The following is a 17963-nucleotide window of genomic DNA, read 5'->3' on the forward strand; positions in this document are numbered from 1 at the left end:
ACGTGTTTCATACGCTCTATATGTATATCTATCGAGCATCCGTTCACTGTGATTTCATTGTTCGCCCATTTTTTGTCCATTGTCTGGAGCGGATGAAAACGGATGGAGCCACCCCGAAATATAGCTTGTCCGCTGTATCTGTTATGAATACGTTTTGTGTCCGTCGGCCAGTGGGACCAGGACTTTAGGATTATTATCAAATTTATATACATATATAAAATGGCAATATTGAAATTTTCTTATGTATTCTATTGCTTTTGTATTACTTATATATTTCTTTGTTTTTTTTCGACTTTATGTTTTTCATTGTTTTTTCGATGGAAATCGTCGGCAAAACTATTTCAGTCATAAATAACATGAAGTCTATTACTTTTGATCATTAAAAATAAAACAAATGATACATTTATGAATTATGCTACATACTGAATTTGCATTTGATTTGTACATGGAATCACGTTTTTGGAGCAATGTTGGATCTGACATGTAATTTACTTTATTTTACTCCAACGATTATGTGGGACTAAGCATGTTCATCATCAAGTTAGTGATGTCCATTGCTGCTCTCCTTCAGACAAAATTCGTACAGATGCACTACTTGTGTTAGCAGGGAGGGGTGGCAGGCAGTGGCGTACCTGGGGATTTTCCACAGGGGGGGGCAAATTCGACCGCCCAAAAATTTGACAAGCAAAAAAAAAAGGTCTTCAACCACAAATAAAGGATTTCGTACCAGAAAAAAATTGACAAGCAAAAAAAAAAAAAAAAAGGTCTTCAAGACTCGTCAGTGGGGCAGGGATATGTCCCTTGCATGGGTTGTGACTCGTCAGGGGGGGGGGGGGCAGTCTGCCCCCTCCGCCCCCCGTAGGTACGCTAGTGGTGGCAGGGGTATCGTGGACAGCTAAAGAAAAATCCATGAAAACACTCGAAAATCGAAAATCATTTAGAACCATAGGCAATATACTATCAATGCTTTATCAAGTCTATTCTAAATGCATTCACTGAACAAGCAGTAACTACATCTTCTGGGAGACTGTTCCACACATCTATCACTCGGTTAGCAAAGAAAAATGTACTTACAAAATATTACGTCACTGCGAAACTGTGTACTCCTGTGTCCCGAAGTTGCGCGAGACTTGAATGAAAAAAGTAATGAAACGTCACGGCGCGATCGTTTCGTGTTACAGATTTATCGTTTAAAAAAAATGTCGAGGGGTGCAGTTTGAGCCCCCCCCCCTCCCTTGGCTGGCTTTACCTCGTATAAGGAGAACGATTTATCTGTTTGTTTGCATTAGTGAAAGTGAGTGAATACATGGAGTTCACTGTTACGGGTGTGTGATGGGTGTTATAGGAGGAGGGTGTGTGGGTGTGCGACGGCATGCGTGTGTGTGTGTGTGTGAAGGGCAGGTGAAGAGACAGTGCGCGTGTCGTGCGTGTTTTTGTGCGTGCAGTTAGTGCATAACGAAAATTGCTCCAGCTGATATTATCAAACGATAACAATAATGATACTATCAATCCAGCTTGTAAATATCTCATTCAACTCTTCAAAGTGATCATCATGAGTTGCAAAGGCATCATCAAAATTAGATAAGCATTTAAGTTCCTAGATGTATAGCAGGAGTAATAAAGTTTGACTTTCATGTTACTAATCGAAAACTTTTTCGAGATTCTCAATCTTTTCAAAATAACAAAGGGAAGCAAAGCGACATGTAGCAATATTATTAGCGGGTAGTCCACTCTCTGCACTCTAGCAAAGTCACTCCATATACTCTTAATTTCAGTTATGATACCGGAAGATGAAACAACGGAATAGTGTATAGGCAAGAAAGCAACAAAAAATAATAAAAATAAAATAAATAAAAGCACTAGGAGAAAAGTACGGGAAAGTAATTTGCCTTGATCTATTTTGATCTACATCAGCCATCTTCTATAGCCATTGAGACATTGAGAATTCGGTTAGGTAAGGGTAGAATGTAGATGAACGAAGAGTATAAAGTTCAGTGGAAGAGAGGAGGTAAAATACGAAGGGGAAAATAAAGCGAGCGAAACAGCGGAAAATTTCAGCGCACTATATATTTTCGTCATTCCAGTTAGTTTTTACATATCAGGGCGACATTGCCGGGTCTCAATTAGGAGCTGCCTGCCTTTTCCCTCATTTTTTCCTCACTCACTCACTCTCGTTCAGTTTGAGGGAGTGCTTGAAAGCGAAGACAGCCAGCTTTATTTAACTCCGCCAATATAGGAGAGATTAGATCTAATTGCGCGGGCTTTTTCTCGTCTGCGCTTCCTCACTAGGATCTCCCGCTACAAAAAAAAATCAAAGCGGTGAAGATATATTCTTTTTCCTTCTCCCTAGCTCTTTCAGTTCACTCCATCTACTTTCCTGCCCCCTTTCCGATCCTTCCTTGGAAATAGATTTGTGGAAATGGCAAAACCTATGCCTGGGGCGTCTAAAAATTGGAAGCTTACAACACAAAACATTTCTGCATTTCTAACGCCCATCACTTCACTTTGTTTTTTTTCTAGTCGACGGCGTATAGGGGAGCTTCAATAATTGCATCAGAATTGAGATACGCGCAAGGGCTTAAAATTCAAAAACAATTATATCTCCTCTCGTCTTTCGGTCCATCCCATTTTGTTCATTCTCTCCTAGTCTCTCATTCCACTTCTCTTCTTAGCTGCACAAGACGAGAAGATGAGTTAGATTATCTTTTGCCAACTGAAAAAGTGCGTTGTCTAAACTGATATAAAATGTAAATGCAAATTGCTGGTTTTTGGAAGAATAGTCTGGGTTTGAGAGTGACAGTGATAAAATGAAGGGTACAGAGAATGGAAAAGAGAGAAAATAAGAAATAAAAAATAAGAAATATGCGTATGTGCTTGTGCGTGAGGATGTATGTATGTGTATGAAAGAGAGAGAGAGTGACAGGGGAGAGAGACAAGGAGAGATAGAGTGGGAGAGGAGAGAAGAAAGAGAGAGAGAGGGGAGAAAGAAAGAGGGGGAGGGATGAGGGTAAAACAGTGAACCATACGATGGAAGAGGAATAGCGGACGCATATAGAGAAGGATATCTGACAGTTACGGCAGAAGAGTGGAAAATGCAAAGGCTAACTTCAGAAGCGCTTTTATAACATGGGCTTCAATTAAGGGCTTAGCAAGGCGTTTTCGAGCTTCAGGCCGGCTTTCATTAACTCCGCCAATTTTCAATAATGGCGGTTATTATCAAACTTGTTAATAATACCCCAGCATTAATGGAATATTGCATTAGAGTTCAGGTAAACCTCGCACTTTTCTCCCAGTTCAACCACCACCAGAAGTTGTACATTCGAATGACCTACTTTTTTATTAGTACTCTCCAAACTTTCCAGTTCTGCCTGTGACCAACATGCCCCCAAAACTCAATTTGATTTGATACATAAATCAAGTTGTGCAATTTCATATTGTACTTTTTTTCCGTTAATTTTGAAGAATTACTATTATCATGCAATTTTGAATGGAACTTTTCCAATACAAAATAAGATGCGAATTCTAAGAGATCAAGTTATACAAATTGCATTCTCCTTAATTCGTGAACATTTGATAAAGATGGTTAAAACTTTTAGTCGAAACAGCTGTAGTAAGGTACCCGAATAGTGAAATATTTTTTTTCCCTTCTGGATATTTCAACTTGACTTTTTTCTTTAATAGATATGAATAAAGTGGTTATAACGATGAATTACGGAACTGGAATATAACAAAAAATATTTATATTTAATTTGAACCGATTAATGAGTGAAATGTAATAGAATGGGAATTGTGCGAATGCACCTCTTTTTTAATGATACTGTAATATGTGGTGAATAATGAATATAAATGCTTACGAGGAATTTTTTTCTAAAGATAACTGATTAATTAATGGATTAGACAAAGGAATGAAAGACCAACCGGTTGGAAGGAATGGGTGATTATTCAAAATATGAAATTTTATGAAAAAAGGGAAAATAATGTAAACGAAGACAGTCAGAGAAAAGAGAGGGAGGGGAATGATGTGTGTTGGCGGGAGAGGGTGTGGTAGGGTATAGGTGCACGTGTGTGGGTGTGTTTATGTGTGTATATTATAATGTTCATATATTATTATAAAAGCATGATAAAACTCAATCCATATCTAACAAGAGGTAAGGAAAGAGTACTCTTAAAAGACTACATGTGCCATGTAAAGTTCGATTATTCGCATGTAAAACACACACACACAAACCTGCACACCCTCATACACATACACACCCACCCCACAAGCACAAACATAAACCATACATATACACAATAATTACAATACAAGTGCTAAATCAATACAGGAAATAGATAAGGACCATTCATGTGTTTTTTTAAGGCGCAATCATGTGCCCCAAATAAAAACAAATTCTTTTTTCATTCAAATACTTTTAATTTCCTATAAAAATTGAATTTCTCCTAATCTGTAACTGACAAAATAATTTGCTTCATTATTTTGTACACATAGTTCATTATGGCCTTTCGCACACAATAATGATGACAATTTCGATTAATTATCAAAACACCATCTGTTTCTCGAGAAAATATAGCGGGCAAAATAAGAAAGGAGGGGCCGTCATCATGAGTATTATGTAGATGAGGTGTGGTATGCTCAAATACGACTTTCAAAGGGCATTGCCGTATTTTGCCAATCCATACTTTTGGAAGGACTTTCCATCACTGAACGACAATAACCCTCCATTCAGAAAGCACAATGCCACACATTCAGATAATTCCATCATTCATTCATTCATTATCTCACTCACTCACTCACTCAATCAATCAATTTATCAATTAATCAACCTATCAATCAATCAATCAATCAATCAATTATTTATTTAATCAATCAATCATTTATTCAATCAAACCATAACCCAACCAGTCAAATTGATCATAAATCCATGGAAATAAGTCATAAATACAGCCATCATCTATACTTACTAACAGTAACATGACTTATGACTTAACATGACTCACAATCAACACGATCAAGAATACATTCTCAGTGCACATGAAATGTAGGATTGAAATAACATGTTGAAGTTCTCATTTAGATTTCCTCACTCTTTTAATAAATAATAAACCATTAGTAATCACGTAATACATTTTACAATATATATAAATTGCACATCATCGGCGGGGAGCCTTGATTTACGACTGGCAAGCCTAATCCTTATTTATTATTTACAAATTGTAAAGCCAAAACATGATTCTGAAGGGGCATTATTATGTAACATAATGTTTTTCAGATACTTCTGTGACATGATTATTTGTCAAATTGTTTATATACTTCGCAATGTTTTGAAACGATGAAACAGCACACGTGTGAAAAAAAGACAGTCGATTCAATTTAATGTATATTGTCTTTCACACAAATTAGATTTAATATAAAGTGGGTTGTCATGAAAATCAATCTCTTTAAACTCATGTGCGATTCTACACCGTCTTAATGAATTTAAAAGAAGAAAATAAATTATCCTACGTAATTTTTATAACAAAAATCTTTACATCACCAATTATAACAGTAGTGTACAATGTTGAACACGCATTTTACGATCGCAATGTAAGACTGAATACACGACTGTGCAATACTTCACGGATCAATTCTTTACCTTTGACATCTCCTTTTATGCGACACGAAAATGTCATAATGGTAGGTTATTATAACAATATTTTAGTGTAAATTGGATGTGTAATTTGGATGAATATTTTGCAAATTCTTGCATAGTGAAGTGCAATATGGAAACGTGCTGATGAATGAGAAATTAATCAATTTCTTACATAATTAAATAAAACAAATCATTTTACAATGTAGATGAAAGATTCATTGAAAATAAAATGACAGCAAATGATATCGAAAATACTTAAATATATAGATAGCATTAAAGGAACCCATTCATTTTAGACATAATATTGAAATTTGCGCGAAATTCTACATTTATGTTTATACTTTCATTCATTATTAGCTTTCAATTTTAGTAATGAAATAAACTTTTAACGAAACATATCGTACATAATATCAAATCATGCAAAGAAAGGAATGGTCATGATTGTATGTCATTCAAGTCTTATGTTATCTTAACATATAAAAACCCGTAAAAGAGAGCCATACTGAAAAAACAGGTTCCCACAGTGGTGTGTTCACAGTGCGAAATACAATCTTAAATTAATTTCACACTATTAGTTTTGAACATTGAAATATTGTGAGACACATTTTTACATCGTCAACTATAGGATAACACACTAACACTGTCGTCGTAAAACAATGTGAAATTATGTTCACGCTGTTAAAATCGAGTAATTTAGCAATGTGAATCGCATATTCCATTAGTCCACTATGCGAGCACACTGCGAACACACTGTAAACACACTGTAAACACACTGCGAACACACTGCGAACACACTGTAAACACACTGCGAACACACTGTAAACACACTGTGAACACATTGTTTGACACTGTTTTTTTTTCCAGCAAGATTCATCAGTTGAAATTTTGATTTACAGTATGTAAACTTAGAATTACTGTTATACTCTTATATTGATGGGAAGGAAATATGAAAAGTTACATCCTTAACTATATGTATAAGGGAAATGGTTATTTCACGGTCTTCATATATAAAACTAAACATAAACAAAACAAAAATTACAACCAGTCACCATTCTAACTGACTTGTTTTTATTCAATCTGTACATGAATCATCATAAAAGTTATGTGCACATTTCGAAACTGGCCTGTGTCGTGGACACGGTTTTCTTAATAAACATTTCAACTGTAAATCCATTTATATACATACATGAAGTAAGTAATGATGAATGGTTCCAATCCATCAGGAACACCCGTACAGGGAAACAACAAACGTTCTCTCCTTTTTTTTTTTAAAGGTAGATCTAGAGAATTTCTTCTATAAATACACATTGACATTATAAACAACCATGGCTCACAGTGTTTTGGGCAGTGTTTTGTTGTAGGTAGCAGAGCTTCGGAGATCCCCCAAAACATTCGCAAAGACTGGTTCTAGGACTAAAGACTGTATTTTTGAAGACAGAATGTGATGTATGTGTGTATAATTGTTCAAGGAACGTGCTATGCACTCTGCCTTCTTTATACCTTCCTATATGATAATATAATGTTGATGGTCGCTTAAAATAAATTGTAATGAAAATAATTACTTCCGAATGTGATGACCATTATCAGAAATTTCTTTCATGAAGGACAAACAAAATAGTATAGTTTTTGTTTTGTCTCTATCAAATAAAAAAGAAGTCTTGTTAGATTCGATTTTGACTATAGATTATTTGTTCTCGTCAATTTTTATTCATTTTCGTCAAAATATGTCGATATATCTGAGTGGAAGAAAGTGTAAGAAATATTCCTTGATTTGTATTTGTAATATTCTTAGGCTAAACAGAACGTGATAAGTTTAGTCCTGGTCGCCTTAAGTTAGACATGTTAGGAATATTGGTAGATATTTTTTTATGAATTTGATTTCTTGGATTATAAATTAACATACCGTAGTTAGGCAGCACAAGTATTTCTAAATCGCTAAAATAATTCAAAACGAAAAGGATTTCTTCTTTATTATTACGAAATTAGGTAACTGATATAAATCACTAGAAATCTGGATCGAAAAACAGGCGATGCTAGTTCACATCCATATCTCTTTGATTTTAACGAGTGAAATATATATCGTCGTGACATTAAGAATAAGCTCACCCATTAAGCGGCAACATAATTTACGAGTTTCTTCACGGCGAGAATTTATGCCCCATTTTTCCCGCGTTTTGTACACGATGTTCTTTCAACACGTCGTGGATCTGTGAATGAAATCGTTCCCTTGGGCAATGTGAATACTCCATGTTTCATGTGCTTCGCGCTCCACTATCCACTCTGACATCAACAATATTTTGGTTTGATTTATCTCCTTATCTAATAGGAGTAAATTGCCCGAGTGATATCAGAGAGTGACGATCCCCTCCATTCGATACCCAGATTTAAAAGATATGGTAATTGATAGTATCTTTTCTGTTAGAGAGTGAGATAAATGTTTATTCTATCAAAAAACACTTTTATTTCGAAATTGTTCTTTGCAGATACGTTCATATCTAATCTTGATACCAAGATTAGATCTGATTGAACAACGATGAAATTTCTGCGGCATTTTTCTCTTGGAACAATTATAATTGACACAATCGATAATGTACCCTGAAAACCTTTTGTATTTTTAGCTGAGAATATTTGCTTTTAATCATTTCAGAGGAATGAGCCATGTAAAACAATTCACACAATTTATGTCGCATCAATATTCACATTTGCATTTCCTTTGAGTCCTTTCTCGTTTGAATGGCAAATCGGATATCGATGACATTCTATCTCTTTCTAATCTTATATAATACATAGTCACTGCAGAATGTGATAAATAACGATGAGAAATTTGTACAGCCTCTTTATGCCAAGCATACGTTGCAACGCATGTAACTGATGAAATTAAATTTAAATTTGTAGGTTTTAAGAAAATCATCTAAAGATTCCATTGAGGGAGGCGGCATGCTCGAGAGCTTTCCGGCGTAACGATGCAATGCTAGTCCCCCTCCACATATCACCCGCATCTGATACACTGCAGGAGAGATCGGTCGAGCTGTCGGACACGGGGAGATTCGGCGGGGACGGACTGGACAAGCCGCTGGACATGCTTCCCGTTGTCATTCCTCCCAGCGAAGGTTGATACATCGACGTCATTGAGCCCATGGAACCGTTAGTTCCCATCGAGAGGGTGTTGAGGCCTGTGCTTTGCCCCATGGAACAGTTGACGGTCTGCTGCTGCATGCTCTGCCCTAAACCTTGGCGGGGTATTGATGGGGGCAGGGCCAGCGCCGTACCTGGTCCACCACCCATTTGGGACATTTGATGTGAGGGCATGTGGGTGGTCATATGCGGTGCCATGTGTGTTGTCATACCCGACATCGCCGGCCAGCCTCGTGTGTCCTGGCCGTGGAAATTGCAGAAGGAGTCGTTCATAGGTGACGGAAACTGAGCGAGGCCGTGAGATGGGAGAAGTGCCCCTGGGGTACGGAATACATTTGTGGTCTTCTTGCGTTTCTTCCACTTTGCTCTGCGGTTCTGAAACCAGACCTGTAGGAAGGGAAGGGGGGGGGGGGTGAGAGATGAAAGATTGATCATCATGAATATCACCAACAATGAACAAGAGTTTGCATTATATGTATACAGTTTATGTTTACAAAATATTTATTTTCCTTTCGCATCAAAACTTCCTTATATTTATAGATATCATTTTATATAGAAACATCCGCGTACACATAAGCTCACTTTTCTGTATTGAGCGTCAGATTCGCACATACAAGGAGATCCATGTATTTGGGTTAATATATTAAATTTAGTGCACTCTGTATGCAATATTTTGTTTATTGCCATGCAAAACGGTTTTTTTTATTTTTATTATTAGGACTTCAAAGATTTTGTAAAAATAATGTGATATACATGTAATTATTCTTAAATATGAATCAACGTATCAGCAATGGTATGGTGCATGTATGGTAACCACTGTACAGCAACTATTTGCCCACTTAACTTAAGAATAAATAAATTTTCAAATTGTTAGTTGCGTGTTATGGTCAAATATAGTAGAAATTCCTTACTTTATTTTGCATTTTGCAATTTATCTTCATTCGTTCATACTGCAAGGCAATGTTAATATTACACCCCCCCCCCTCATGTAACACAAGTACGACAAGTTAGCTGAGATTTATAGACTTACGATCCCTCAACACCCCTAGCTTGCATAGTTAAATGATCGCACTTTGTCGGATGAAACTCGGAATCTGACAAGCACATTTACGAAATAAATTGGGCCAGGGAAAAGCGCGCTAATGCATTGTTTACATCTTAATGCTACTTGTATTTGTGGCTTCAAGACGCGTGCGATATAAACTATCGCCAGTGCTATAGGGGTATCCATTTCAGGTGGTCATGTGCTCGCCATATTGCTACAGTCAGAATGGAGAGGTATTGAATTTCCAGCCTGAAGTTAAGAATGAATGCGATATTAGGAAAAATAACATGTCCTATTTTACACTGAATCTTCATAGATTCCTATTATATTCAAAATTATTGTTTTAGAAAAGACACATCTTTTATTCTTGCTCTCTTTGCTTTACGCTTCATTCTATAATAACTACATTTAAAGCCATTTTTAGGAATGAGCTATTTAGGAATTATATTTGATAGGATTGTTTTTACTTTCTATATAATTATGACATACTGCATCATCACCTGCCCATAATGAGCAATAAAAAATTGCGTTTCTTTTTTTTTTGGTTGTTGCTAGAGCCATTGTGATGTATGGAATAGCTCTCAGAAGCTGTCAGGTTCCCCCAATTTTTAAAGCTTATCTTGATATTCATTTCGTCATGTAGATAAAATGTTATAATGTCATATTATGAATCATATTTATGTTTGTTGCTTTGAATGTAATAATTTTTGTTTTGTTTAGTTTGTGTATTATTGAAAAAAAATCGATCAGCAAGTAAATAAATTGATGATTTTTGTCAATGACATTCCGCACGGCTTGATATAATATGACCACTGAGAAGCCATCAAGAGTATAAATAGGAACTTCAGACAATCAAAATTAATAATTAAAAAAATAGGCATAACTAACTCTTACCTAAACTGAAAATTGAAAAACAATTTATTATATATTTCGTCTGAGCAATACGTAATTTAATAGATTCGAGAAAACAAAATAGCACTCTTTTTAGATCCGTTCATTTGAAAGTTTGTGACTTTGGTTGCCATGGTCAGGATGTCAAAACATAAGAATTAAATGAAGTGATCAATTATTTTTATACAGTTTCAGTTTTTGTCTAGCCTGCATGTTGGCTCACTGACTGCCAATAGAATAGAGAGCTAATGAAGAGACGGTTGAACTTGATCATGTTGTTTGAAACCAAAATATGCATTTACATTTCTGATAATTGATATTAACCGAAAAGGATTTAAGGCACATTTGAAAGTTTAATAAACAACAAAAACTTGGTATTGGAAAGAAGAGGACGTTTTAACTATACAAGAAGTCAACGATGAGCGTGTTCGCATTTACACAAGTTAATATAGAACTTAATATCGAATGTAAGTAATAAACTATACCGCAACCTAAAAATATCCGTGTAAGCTCTAATTTTATTTCAAAGAGTTTTCCCCTCTTTCCTTCCTGTTTCCCAATAGCGCTTAGAGAAATAAACATGTATTAAACAGTGGAGCTATGATGACTACGTCTGGCTTTTATAGCTTTCCCCCATCTCAACCACTAATGGATGCCGTCCATCACGGCGAAGTATCGCGAGCGAGAAGGCGGCAAGCACGAGACACGACGCGCCTCGCGTGTGACAGTGTCGGGGGAAACATAAGACGGAGAAAGGGAGAAGGGCGGGATAAGAAGTAGTAACATTAGCCGTGTGAGAGTGGCCTGGAGCGTCCGTCCGGGCCCGTCACTAAGGTTTAAACTCGCCAGAGCTCTCCTTTACAATTCTCCACGGTTACGATTTTTATCTTTCTCTTTTTTTTCTGCTAAATTATAGGGGACATAAAATTCTCTTCCTTTTTTCCTTTTTTATTTTTTTTTCAAATTTACATGATTCTCTTTTTAGATTGATGAAGAACTACAGGTTTAAAATGGAAGAGCTTCATGCTATTCATACGAACCTATATAGGCATCTTTGAACTATATAACCGGTGCCTTTTCCAATGAATTATATCACCCAAATCACTTTACCTATAGGCCCTATATCCATCTCTCCCTCTTTTTATTCGCCTCCCCTCACTATCTCTTTCCATCTCTCTCTCTCTCTCTCTCTCCCTCTATTGTATTCTCTCTGCTATCTTGTATGTTTTCTTGTTATTTCTTAAGTAAGCCCAATGCTGCGCCATGTCTTTTTAATTATTTTATTGACGTCTCATTTAAAGATGTTTGTAAATTACCTTCGTCAAAAATGATCTTTTCCCTTTATATTTTCCAAGTGAGCAATACAACATAATAAAGTCATATAATAATCGTGATCATACAGACTTACGTAGCCTTCATTTTATACGACTTACATACATCAATTTCCTGTTTTTGTACATTTGACATTTCCAACGATTTCTTTCTCTTTTTAATATTATATATGTTTGAGTGTTTTGTTGCTGTTGTTTTCAATCTTTGCAATATTCTCATGTTAATCATTAAAATTAGTGTTAATCTTCTTTAATTTCTTTATTCTTCTTTTGAGATCTTGGCCTTTCAACATAACTCTTGTGCCATACTCTCTTTCCATTTAACATTTCTCGCTTCTTTTTTTTCCCTTCAAATTATTACCCTTGTAAAGTAATTCAAACATTGTTCTTGTTTTCCTTCAGCGTTTTCTTCTATTTTCCTCACTCTCCTCCACCCTCACTCTTTAAACCTCTTCTAATCTCCTCCAGTATTTATCCCTCCCCCGTCTCTTTCGTGTAAGATAAACGCCCATATTTTTGTCGAGTCTTGTGTCAATCTTATTTTCCCCCATGGGGAAATAGATGGGATATCTTAAACCCCCCGGTAGACCGGAGGGAGAGGGAGAAAGCACTCCGACCCGAGCTAAACACTATTAATCTACTGTTTTTGTTTCTGAAGCTGAGCTCTCTAGAGAAGAGTCTTGTTTCCACTGATTTGTTTTTTTTCTCTCTCTCTCATTTGGCGCGTGCCCTGTTCATGTAAGAAACGGTAGATTTCACATTATAAGCTATATTCAGTTGTTTTAGGTAGAAACAATGCACATGATCCACTGTGGGATAAAAATAAAATAGGCAGTGTGAACAGTCGTTAAGAAGGGTTATAAATCTCGTCTGGTTTGGACGTAGAATCCTCGGCTGGCGCGTGCTAAGTGAGTGTTAATGGAGTAACTATCAGCATCAGAAAAACATTGCATGTCTCGAGCGACTCGCGCCGGAAAAGCGAGCCACATTTTGCTTGGGTATATTGACGAAATCCCGTATCAGGTGTAGCCGTTAGATAGCGGGGCCTAAGGGGTACTTCACGCCGTTTAAACGTTCCCAAAACGACTCTACCATGAAGAGAAAACTCGAGAAAGTGAAGGTCCCACAGGGGATTTCGGGTGATAATTTTTCGAACAGGATAATGATTTTGGATGAGTATTGTAGGATGGGAATAACAGGGGGGAATAGCATACTAGGATAAAGGGGATAAGGAGTTAGGTTACTCAAAACGGAAGACCGTAAGCTAGAAAGCATGTAAATTGTTTGTGTTGGGTCTCACTCCATTCTGAAGAGCCTGACATTTGGGCATGCACTTGATACCCAAGTGACAGAGGAAATACGTACTCAAAGTACCACAAAGATATTGCTATACTTTAGTGGTTAATGCCATAGGTAATGTATATTGAGGGCTCACAATATAAAAAATGGAACATGGGCAATTAATCATTCATAGAAAATAATATTTTAAAACACAATAAAATGTTTAAGGGATGTTTTCTCGAGAAAGAAATGATCATCAAAATAAAAGTGATAATACATAATTTTACAAGTTGTACTACGAAGACTAATCTGAATTTCGTATCGAAATTAAAATTTCCATCAACCTATCTGATTTTTCATAGAAGGAATGACGTATCTATGAAAAAAGTATATTCTACTTATCATACGTCTTCGGTAGATTGTAAACTACTGTATCATGAAATAGTTTAAATAACCGAACTCGTTCTATAGATTCTAGAAACCCGAAGATATTTATTCATTTTTTTTTGTAATGATTATCATGATAGTGCGACTGGAGGTATCACATCTTGATCACCTTTCAATAGAAAAACATTAGTGGATAAGCTATCTACAGTAGATCGAAATATACTCCTTTAAATTCAGACAGTACAATATATTCATTTAATGTTGTCATTTGATCATGATGGTACGTCGATGAATGCTAGTATTCCTATATTAGCTATTCAACACAAACATGCATCATCATTAATTAATCAAGCTATCTACTGTAGATCGAGATATACTTGATTTTAAAACGTTGCTTTTCACTAGATTTCCTTATATGTCGCTTTCCGTAAGCTAATTGTTTTACGACTACACTGCTGCATATATTATTAAGATCCATAGATTTGCTTATTCTCATACTTATCAATTTGCACTATTAAGCTTTAATTTTTTACTTCATATGTCGACTGATTTGTTTATAGTTACACTTACAAGCATGTGCGTATAATTATAAATGTTTTGACTCATGTAGAATAGAATAGGAACTGAAAGCTGAAACTAGCTGAACAACATATTCATTACATCATTTTATATGGACATGATAATATGACGATTGTTGTAATTACTCATGGTCGGCCATGAAATACATCATCAATAACCAAGCTATCTACTGTAGATCGAGATGTACTCCGATATATAATTCGTACCGACATGGACATTTTTTTTGTCATTTAATCATGACGATGTGATTGTTTCTATCATTTCTCGATTAAATCTTTAAAAAATACATAATTATAGGGGAACTTAATTTCAAGGAGCTCAAACACTCTTTAAATATCCTGTAATAGCTCCTTTTGCACTAGGTTAGTATTGATATACCCTTTCATCAAACAATAATTATTGTTAACATTATTGTAATGTTAGTTATGTAGCTTTCATGGTAAATATTGTGGAATAATGTTAACAATGTAATGCAAAACACGCTTTTTGGTAATAATGTCGAATTTTATGTAAGGAAAGCTGTCGTGTGCAAGTTGACATGCATGAGCTGATTATTTATGAATGTATATGGGTCTTAAGCGTGTCCTATTGATAATTACTGCTGCAGATTGGCTGTAATTGCTAAGCTATTTAAGTTAGTTCGAGATATTTATTGAAATTAGACTGCTTGAGAATTCTACAATGCAGTAATCCCACTCTAAATGAACTTCAACAATCATTTCCACGGTATATCATTATAACTTAACATTCTGGGTCCAAAGATATGTATAGTTTAAATATTATATATGGCAAATAAGCACATTGATATGATGTTCGTCTTGCGCGATAGCTAAGTTGGTAGAGCGGTGGTTTCATTCGCAATCACATATGATACCCGGGTTCGAAACCAAGTCGATGTGCTTGTGCCTTTTGGCAGGGCATTTTTGTCATCATTACGAATTCCTCCAGAGAGAACCTAAGCAGCAGCAACAGCATCAGCAGCAGCAGTAGTAGTGGTAGTAGTAGTAGTAGTAGTAGTAGTAGTAGTAGTAGTAGTAGTAGTAGTAGTAGTAGTAGTAAAAGTAGTAGTAGTAGTAGTAGTAGTATAGTAGTAGTAGTAGTAGTAGTAGTAGTAGTAGTAGTAGTAGTAGTAGTAGTAGCAGTGGTAGTGGTAGTATGAGTATAGGAGTAGTAGAAGTAGTAGTAGTAGTAGTAGTAGTATAGTAGTAGTAGTAGTAGTAGTAGTAGTAAAAGTAGTCGTATAGTAGAAGTAGTATCGGAAGTAGTGGTAGTAGGAGTAGTAGTAGTAGTAGTAGTAGTAGTAGTAGTAGTAGTAGTAGTAGTAGTAGTAGTAGTAGTAGTAATGATATAATGTTAATATCATACGATTATCATTATCGTTGTCTTCTTCAATGTCCCTCATTATCATCACCGTGCTGGTCATGGTGGCGTCTTTTTGCATCTGATTATTTCGTTTCCTTTTTTTAGATATATAATTATTTACCTTCAATCTCTAACGTCACTACTGATATATGGTTTTGTTGAGTATTTATTCAAATCACTGACCATTGCAGAACCTTTGAAACTTTTCCATATCGTTGAGCAATGCTCGGTATGAGTTATTGCTGAAGTTGACTGAACATAATTATAATGACTAAAACATGTTAATCATTAAGTAATTGTGTAACTGATAAAGGTAGATGATATAGATGATATATATAATAAAAAAAACTAAAATATAATGGGGGCTCAATCATGGAGGTAAAGCTGTTTTAAAAACTGGACAACTGAGACCTCTTTTCAATGCAAAAAGCAAAATATGTTAACTCTTCATATAAAACAAATCACACAAAGCTCTACTCATTTAATTATTTCCTTATATAAAACCACACATTAATAAAATAATTTGTTTACGCTAAACATTTATCACCATATTTATCACGGGCCAATCTCGATGTGAATGGAATAATGTGGCTACAAATACGCTTTGCTGATGTTTGGGTATTTTCACGGCTCTGTATCCTCTATTGCTGCTCGCTCTTCTCGTTTCCCTTTCGTATCGAGTCACCGCTCGTTCCAGCACAATCTCCGCCTGAGAATGGTTCCCATATTTCCAATCACTGTTGAATTGATTTCTGAGATCCACTGAATACATCATCGTTCGTCTTCCGTTCGACATCAGTTTTTCTTTTGATAGGGATATTGATCTGATGACGAGAGGTTTTATTATAACAATACAGACCTGTTTGTTCTGATTACGCTCTCATTAAAATCTAATTTAAGACCACGCGTTCACACGTGAATGCGTCTATTATCCATACTCAATTTTCTGACATAATTCTTTTTCCTTTGCAAAGTTTTGCAATAACAGTGTCAAAAGAGAGTGATATTGTAAGCTATCTTGCCAAAAAATATCAGAATAAGCGCACCTATGAAAACACCTGCCATCTGATAAATTTGCATCATTTCTTTTTGTAAAATCAGAACCTCACAATAATAATTGCATGTAAAAAAACAAGGCCAATTCATTAAGTTATGCAATGCGTATAAACAGACCATTTACAATGTAAGCTTTTGGGGGTGAACTATGATGGAAATTTTGTTTCTTGTAATATCGAATAAAAACACAATATGCACAATACAGATACAACTTAGGACAAATGGCTTATCTTTTGTAAATAGCCATTTACAAATTATTCCTTATGAGCTGCATTAAAACGGATGCCAGAATGATCATCATCCTTCAAAATTACAAGTGAGAAGTGGCAAAAAAGATCTCGACAGATATACATTCTAAAAATATTGGGTAAAAGTGCTCCATGAGGATAATTATGTGTCAAACAAACATTGGGCATTACTTTAGTTTTTTTTTTTTACTTATCCAGTGTGATGAAAATTTTGCCCATTCTAATCTAAAGTAATCGCCAGTTATTTTTTAAACTTACTGGACAATATGCTTCCCGCATTGGGTAAAATACTTCCCAAATTGGTTGGACACATAATTACCCTCGTGGTGGTAAAAATCTTACTCAATATTTTTTTTACAGTGAAGAGCAATATAGACTATTAGATTATTCCAATCGCACACTTCAATTCCTACATCTGGTTTTCCTTTGATTTAACCTTATCTGTGATAAAAAAATACTCCTTTCCTATTTTCAAACTTCTATATAGGCACAAAAGTGCTGCATCTAAGCAAGGCAATGGATATTTACTTCCGATCTTTATGGATAATTCAAAATTAATTAGAAAACAGATGGGAAGTTTTTATATACATTTTTCTGCAAATAAAAATCAAGTAAATATAAATCTGTTATTCTAGTATCAACCGGACAGTTAATGTTGTCTGTGATCTGAGAATGAAGCTTACGATCCGGAACGTATTGATGATATAAGATAATAAAACTGGAGTTAATGTTGAAGGCGTATATTCTTCTTTTATGTTAAGTAGAAAAGTCACTTGGCCGTGTGATAAATTCATTTTATTCATGATCAGAGAAAAAAATGTAAGGAAGGATCAAAAACTCCCTGTCGGCTTTTTGCTCCGGATCTACATGGCACCCTCCATACCGCTATTGACAAGGGCATCGATACGACACCAAAACAAACACACTACTTCCTATTAAAGAAAGAACACTTCTTTTACCATCTTCATTCTCCAGCTCGTTGAGAAAATGTCGTGTGTGAAAATAAACACCTAAGAAA

The 17963-nt window shown here is 35.5% G+C and overlaps 1 protein-coding gene across 1 annotated transcript in view; it reads right to left on the reverse strand.

Moving 5' to 3' along the window:
• Window positions 1-5070: 5070 nt before the first annotated feature.
• The window catches only part of LOC129260009 (homeobox protein orthopedia), a 29820-nt gene continuing 16927 nt past the window's right edge, over window positions 5071-17963 (reverse strand). The window contains exon 3 of the mRNA XM_064114571.1: window positions 5071-9152. Within this exon, the coding sequence (XP_063970641.1) occupies window positions 8538-9152 (615 nt within the window). The 3' untranslated portion in view covers window positions 5071-8537. The remainder of the gene's footprint in view (window positions 9153-17963) is intronic.

The sequence above is a fragment of the Lytechinus pictus genome, unplaced genomic scaffold, assembly GCF_037042905.1.
Source record: "Lytechinus pictus isolate F3 Inbred unplaced genomic scaffold, Lp3.0 scaffold_19, whole genome shotgun sequence".
In the NCBI taxonomy this organism is placed as follows: domain Eukaryota; kingdom Metazoa; phylum Echinodermata; class Echinoidea; order Temnopleuroida; family Toxopneustidae; genus Lytechinus; species Lytechinus pictus.